General features: G+C 38.8%; 1 protein-coding gene across 3 annotated transcripts; it reads left to right on the top strand.

Moving 5' to 3' along the window:
- Positions 1 to 223: 223 nt before the first annotated feature.
- On the top strand, positions 224 to 6,353 carry dnajc24 (DnaJ (Hsp40) homolog, subfamily C, member 24). 3 transcript variants are annotated; one of them, XM_029280661.2, is made up of 5 exons: positions 224 to 356; positions 1,797 to 1,903; positions 2,453 to 2,588; positions 5,335 to 5,398; positions 5,647 to 6,353. In XM_029280661.2, the coding sequence occupies exons 2-5, from the start codon at positions 1,802 to 1,804 to the stop codon at positions 5,783 to 5,785; spliced, it is 441 nt and encodes a 146-aa protein (XP_029136494.1). In that variant the 5' UTR covers positions 224 to 356; positions 1,797 to 1,801; the 3' UTR covers positions 5,786 to 6,353. The 3 variants fall into 3 exon arrangements, with proteins under 3 accessions (XP_029136494.1, XP_020506924.1, XP_065813277.1); XM_020651268.3 differs by having other exon boundaries at positions 5,330 to 5,398; XM_065957205.1 differs by lacking the exon at positions 224 to 356 and adding an exon at positions 1,643 to 1,675 and having other exon boundaries at positions 5,330 to 5,398.
- Positions 6,354 to 7,423: the final 1,070 nt, after the last annotated feature.

Raw genomic sequence — 7,423 nt, 5'->3', positions numbered from 1 at the left:
AATAAAGAACTGAGTCAGAGGTAGAGTTTCATGAATGAGGAGCTCAGCTGTTATTGCTTTGGCTCCTGTCACAAACACACAAAAGGCAATACAATATTTTACTGTTTAAATGTGTATTTCGTTTTGCTTTTTTTTTTTTTTCTACTACAGCTATTATTTCAGCTTGCCATCTTCTGCATTGGCGGTAGGTGGCGGTAGTGCGTTAAAGAGACTGTTTAGAAAAAGAAAACGAGGGAAGAAGAAAACTCCAAGCTGCATGCGGATGTGATACCCGCCGACTCGTCGTGTTTGTGTACAGGGGGGGACTCATAACATTGTTGAACATTATGTCTTGTCTCAGGTGACTACATTTGAAGGTATGTTGGATACTTTTTAACTCAAACATAAAATAATTAGAGACAGAATTGCCCGTACGTGTGTAAAAGGAGAGGTTTATATACGTTTATCCATACTTCCATAATATCCACCAACGAGGCTGTATTTGTATGAAAACTTCATCATACTCACCTAAAAACCATCACTTTATTGTCATCATTATAGTAGGTCCACATCCAAACATTGTCAAGGCCTATTATGGTACCTGCTTTCCTATCTTGAGCACTTCTGCCTCAATCACAAAGAATAAAATGTTATAGTTATTTCAAAATGTGTGTTTCACTACTGCACTGGACATGAAGGATAGATGATTTATTTTTTCAAATGTTATCAACTTGCTTTTTTAAGCAATTCTAAAATGAGCTAAGTGTCCAGAAATGCTTTAAAGGATACACATTAAAAATTAAATAGGTCCCTCAATGGTATCATGTTAATTATTAAGCCAAAGTCTTATGATTATAATAATAATACATTTAATTTGTAACACACTTTACATTTTTGTAAAAAATCTCAAAGTGCTACAGGAAGAAAAATAAAATAGAAATAAAAACAAATTTAATCAGCTAAGAAACTAATGAAACTAAAAGCACAAGCAGAAGGCTTTGTTAAAAAGGTGGGTTTTTCGGGCCCTTTTAAAAGCGTCCGCAGATTGTGGGGCCCTCAGCTGCTCGGGGAGAGCGGAGAGGAGCAGAAGGCCCGGTCACCCATGGTGTGGAGTTTAGTTCTGTGGGGGGATGGAGGAGGTTGGTGTTTCCAGAGCAGAGGCTTTGTGTGGAGGATTGTGGGGTGAGGAGTTCTTTGAGATAGAGGGGGGCATTTCCATGGGTGCACTGGTAGGTGAGAAGGGTGGCTTTGTATTGAATCCTGAATGAAACAGGGAGCCAGTGTAGTGTCTGAAGGATGGGTGTGATGTGTTCATATTTACGCACCCTCATCAGGACCCTAGCAGCGCTGTTGATGTTGTGATTACCTTTCAAATGGCCATGTTGCATACCAGTAAGTGGTTTAGAGGTTAAAAAATAAGGACCAATGTTTCCTTTTTAGCCTTGACTTGAATGAACTTAGTCCATTTTGGATCACAACACAATTTGAAATCGAGAAAAAGTTTTTTCTGTCTTCAGAAAGAAATTAAAATGTCAGAATACACCAACAGCAGTTTCATCGTTCCATACACAGCTCGTTTTCAGATCCAAAGGCACTGATGTCGCACCTCCAACACTGCCATTTTGCAGCCGGAGGCGGGCACTGCAGTTATTTAATAATGATTCATAATTTAACATGAATGAAATCACATAACCAGGCACGTATCCACCATATGAGGAAGTTGCCTCGTTTTTCTTACTGCATAATTATAACCTAAATAACTAGTACTGTACAATGTGTGAATAAAATGTTGGTCTGATGTCACTGTGGTCTTGCAGCAGTGATGTGTGAAGCAGCAGAGAAGGACCTGTATGCTGTCCTAGGAGCCAGCCCCTCAGACTCGCTCAAAGAGCTCAGACACAGATACCAGCAGCTGGCTTTACAGGTAAACACTGCTCACCTCTACAGTTATACTTATCCATGGATGCTGCATACAGTATGAAAAAGTGTCTAAATATAATTCTATTACCAGTGTTCTACTAACTTAATGATGATGAGGATGATGATGGTCTCGATATTATTGATGATGGTAATGACGATGGTTTTTGTTTGATAACGATGACTTATAAGATGGTTTCTATACTGATTAGAGCTCTCAAGAACTGTCATCAATGTTGTGTTTTGCCTCTGTGCAATGCCTGTCAGCACCTGTGTGTCCAATCAGACTCAAAGCTGATCGTTTGCTCTTACTGACATTGTTCCTTTTTTTCTAGATCCTTGCTTGTGTTGTACTTACTCTCTGATGTACGTCGCTTTGAATAAAAGCGTCTGCTAAGTGAATTGTAGAATTGTAGTGTACTGCTCAACTAAAAATTGACCCACTCTAAACTGTAAACAAACAGTGAGTCAGTGTGACTGACTTTAAAATACCTGTTGTATAAATCCACCTTTTTTGAAATGGTATGTGTGTGTACTTTTGTGTGTGAAAACGTAGTACCATCCAGACCGACTTGGCGATGCATCTTCTTCAGAAGCCGACTCTGCTGTGAAGAAGTTTTTAGAAGTAGATGCAGCCTGGAGGATTCTCAGTGACCAGAACAGCAGGAGACAGTACGACTTACAGAGGAGAGGTAGGACTTCAAATATCAGTTCATCTGCTTTTATTATCCACATGGCTGAAACTACGGTTTTCAGCATCTGATTCATCTCACCTGACAATCTGTAATGACATAATGACACATCAATGGCTACCTACCCTGCATATTTTCTTGCACATTGTTAACTCGGAAATTTCTTTGTATATATTTTAAAAATAACATGTGGTTATAAGCCTACACTTGAAAAAGTTCCCGACAGTATTGTTCTGCACCATCAACTCATTTTTGTCATGAGCTTGTCTTGAAGCAGATGTTTCATTAAAAAAAAAATTAAAAAGTGATTTTTCTAAATGCTCCATGTTTCTTGAGAAATACATGACCTGTACTGATGTATAGGTTTGGCAGCAAATTCTCTGTAATTTACACTAACATGTGATTAAACACACCGTATAATAAACAGTTGTTAAATCACAAATATTGAACAGAAAACTTCTGAATTTAAAAATGACTTTATTTGCTTTCATTCATGCTAAAATTTCATATTTGATTTGACACTTTGGAGGAAAAAGGATAACACACACATTCATGAGATCACTTTGCAATGAAGCCTTCACTTTCATAGTACAAACTTTTATGCTCATGTTACAGCCATGGTAACTTCCTCATATACCTCAATAGAAGTGTTTCTGTGCCCTGTGAGATCGCTCATTCTCTTACCTAAACTTACAAAAAGTAAATGTCTGCTCGTCATTCCCTATGTGACCATAATGGCAAAAGAAAGTGAGATCTGTCATGTATCTCAGCCGTGTATCAACGAGCCACAGCTTCTCGTCAGCTCATATTTTGATATGAACATCACTTTCTGATCAAAAACAATTTTTACTTGCACTTAAAAGTACATTCTCCTTCATTGTCTCTCTTCTCGGCCATCCCGTTGGATCAACCAGGGGAAAAACGTTTTGCTTCCTTCTAGGTTAGCAGTTTGAAACATCACAACACTACATGACTTCTGAGTAATAGCCTTCAGCAAAGTGTGGTCTGATGCACACCTGAAGAAGGGGTGCATTAAGGGTGAAAGGTGGCACCACTGGGAAAACAACACCAGAGAATTGGGACACCCTACGGACTTGGACCCCAAAGCGGGAACACTCAATTTGGCGGCACAAGGGTGGAAGTGTACACAGGGAGACTACAGACTCTGAACTAGTTTTTTTTACTTGATTCATTCATACAGGCGTTAACCTACTCCTTTAATGCACCTTAGGGTAGAACAGTTGATGAGATGACATGGACATATTGTATCCTATCAGATAAACTTAAAGGGAGCTTGTCTAAAAGGGTCTTGAATATCCTTACTTCTATAGGCTTTATATGCGATTTTTCACACTTAAATATAATATAAATCAAGTATATCCTCTGAAAATAACTCTGTGAGTCATGACTGTCTACAATGGGTGTAACACCCGAGTCCCACTGTCTGTGATGTTTTCAGAGTCCTATCTTCAGTTTGTTTACATCGCCCGGACTGCCGGCCGGCTCATCCCCTCGCGTATAAAAGTTGTTTAATTGAGTGACTAGAGAAAAGAAGAATAACATACTGCACTCACTGCTTAACTGTGTTTCTAACTCACGCTCATTTCAGGTAAATTGACATGCAGTGTGAAGATACTGGCATAATAAAGATCACTAGCATTAGCATGCTAACACAACAATGCAGTGCAAGTTGTTTTGGTTTCATGCTAGTGCTCAAGGGCGACATCTGCTGGATCAAAAAATCGCATATTAAGCCTTTAAGTACACATATGACAAGTTTAAGAAGTTTTAAATGTCAGCTAGATTAGTCTCTGTATCAATTCTGTTTAGTCTGGTTAAAAAAAGCCTGCTCTAGAAACAGTATCAAGTAATTTGTAGTAAACGTGTGAAAATTGAAATTCTTTACAGCCTAGCTTCAAAAGGTAGATTTTCCAATGCCTTGTTGTTCATAAACTGCAGCTTGGGGTCTTGACAGTTGACGGAGTAGCTTAATACAGGGCTTTAATAAACAACAGTAATAAACAAAAAGGTGATTTGATCTAAATTCAAAATATTAACACAGACATGGAAACTTCTTACACAAGCCAAATGTCTTTTCAGATACAAAAGAGTAAATAAATCAATGTGTTAACTTTGTTGTATTCCTTCTAATAGCTTCTCCCTCTTCTTGGTCATTAATCTCATGTTAAATTAACATTAGTTAAGCAGCACATACTCCACATAATATAACATTAATTAAAAAGCAGGTAAATTTTAGCACTAATTATTCATGGTTCAAAGTCATTATCACTGTCAAACTGTATGACTTGATAATGACTGTTTCCTCAAGAGTGAACTGTGAATCATAAAAGTGTGAACACCCAGCTGTTCACCTTCTGTCAGGCCATCCATTAATGGTTCCTCCCATCACTTTTCATCCATTCATTAATTGATGTCTTGGTTCTTCTCTTTCTTTTTGTGAATTCGCATTGTTTCCTTTTTTCTAGGTCCTTGCTTGAGTTGTACTTACTCTCTGATGTATGTCACTTTGGATAAAAGCGTCTGCTAAGTGAATTGTAGAATTGTAGCTCCTGACATCAAAGCTCTCAGGGTTATGGGGCCTCAAAGACCACCCATACCAATGCGGTGGCAATTCTTGTAGGGGTCTCTTTAAACCTAATACTCAAATATATTTCCTAGTTCTTTGTGTAGTCCTCCTAATACTGCATTATTAACAATGCCTCCGTTTTAATCCTCTCCAGCACAGGAGCTGAAACAGGACTGGCCAGTGGATTCTACGGTTTATCTGGAGGACATGACCTGGGACCAGGGTAACTGCACATACATATAATACAATAAAACCCAGACACAAAAAATAACAATGGCAGGCATCTTTTTGAATTGTATTTATATCTATGTTTTTAAATACAATGCTGTACAATTGACACATTGTTCTAATAATTTAATCATGTGAGTTTCTTTTTTTCGGTTGTCTTAAATTACTCATATTATATGTACATATTTATGCTCACTATCTAATGAATTCTGTTAGTTTAAAATGTATGTTTTGTTGTTTCAGGTCAGTGTGTATACACATACAGCTGTCGCTGTGGAGGAAGGTTCGATGTCTCCGTCGAGGAGGTAGAGGAGGAGACGCGGAGTCGGCGGCAGGATGGCGAAGAGGAAGAGGAGCACAGAGGAGTGGTCGTTTGCTGTGATACATGTTCCCTCAGTGTGTACGTCACATGGTCATTACATTCAAAGACTCTTTTCTTTAAATGACAATGAGACTTTTTATATGAAACACTCTTTATTCTGCTGAGTCAGACCATCATTTTGGCAACATGTACCTTTCTGGAAGAGAGAGAATCAATCACTACAACAGTTAGGTTGGCTGGCTGAAGTGGACAAAGTAAGAGTTCTTCAACATCTCAGACCTTGTGTTGAACATCTACATCACTCTTTTAACAGGGCTTCAAGGCAAAGGGATATATTCACCAATTAAAATATGCCATTGACTGACTCAGCAACTTGAGGATTTTGAAGTGAACATCAAAACATCAATGGACAGCTCATTTTTTTACATACGACACAGAGACTTATCAAGATCACAAATAGAAGAGTAAATGTAAGCTTCAGGGCCATTCTTTATGTCTATATATCACTGAAACGTGAAGGATTTGTTTTATTCTTTATGAATTTAATTAATATATTTGAAAGTTATTGAAAAAAGGAATCTGACATATTTTACAGGATTGTACATTAAAACTGCTTTGAAAGATGGAATATTGTTTGTATGCTTTCTATTGATCGTTTGAAGATTGTTTTCACTATTTTTGTCACGACCCATCAAGACAAGTAAAAAGGATAGATTCCAAAACTGGTTGATGACTTCAGCTGTGCCCGAGTCGTCATCATAGACTGTTAATGGGCAAAGCCTGAGTGACTTCACCCATCTGTTGCTGTCCAAACTAAAAAGCCTAGTTTCTTCTTCACTATTGTTTGGAAAGAGGTTGAAATGTTTTATAAACACAGGGAGAGTTTGAGTGACAATCCGCCGCCAGCACCGAGGGGCCACGCAGCCTCGGGTGCTGGGATCTCAACCGGTAATGATCCCTCCGCAGGTTCTGTACATGGTTGTTCAAAGGCAGTGGTCTTTTAGTCCTCATATTTAAAGTGGCATTGTTATTTTAAAATCTGAGTTCTTCATCAGCGTGTTATGATAATGCATTAGGAGAATTCACTTCTGTGTCTTTAGCGGTAGGCATGGTTGGTAGGAGGAGAAAGATAGAGCACTGATAGAGCTGTGTTTTCTTCTTTTTCTAACTTTTCTTTTGACTCTTCTCTGTGTTTTACTATGGAAAAACACAATTACAGCCGTCGATTTTTACTGGACTTAAACAGTAACAGCCTTTCTGTGGAGTTATTACCCGAATCACTGAGACAACAGCTTCAAACTTTGGTACTGCTTCGCGAGCCGGTTTACCCCCCAGAGAGGAGATGTAAACGTAAACGGTGCGAGCGGAAACAAAAGCGAGGTAAACGTGGAAGCATAAGAGCGAGACTGGCTAAAATACCACACAGGTCCGCTCTTCCAACTCTTCTACTGGCAAATGTAAGATCTCTGGACAATAAAATGGACCATATAGAGCTACTGAGAGCTGCGCAACGCGATGTGAGGGACGTTTTCACAGAGACATGGCTGAACGAACGCATCCCAGACTCCACCGTTCAGCTTGAACAATTCACATGCTACCGTTCGGACAGAATCCTTATTAAAGGAGGAAAGAAGAAAGGTGATGGAGTCTGTGTTTACATCAGTGATGCTTGGTGTCGAGATGCTGCTGTGGTATGTA

The sequence above is a fragment of the Labrus bergylta genome, chromosome 7 (assembly GCF_963930695.1).
Source record: "Labrus bergylta chromosome 7, fLabBer1.1, whole genome shotgun sequence".
NCBI lineage: Eukaryota > Metazoa > Chordata > Actinopteri > Labriformes > Labridae > Labrus > Labrus bergylta.
Note: the sequence above shows the minus strand (reverse complement) of the source record. Positions and strands in the feature narration are given on the sequence as shown.

Excerpts from the sequence above, each read along its gene's own strand:
- dnajc24 (XM_020651268.3), top strand. The coding sequence starts at position 1,802 with ATGTGTGAAGCAGCAGAGAAGGACCTGTATGCTGTCCTAGGAGCCAGC. Across the intron at positions 1,904-2,452 it reads ACCAGCAGCTGGCTTTACAG|TACCATCCAGACCGACTTGG; the intron begins GTAAACACTGCT and ends GTGAAAACGTAG. Across the intron at positions 2,589-5,329 it reads GTACGACTTACAGAGGAGAG|CACAGGAGCTGAAACAGGAC; the intron begins GTAGGACTTCAA and ends AATCCTCTCCAG.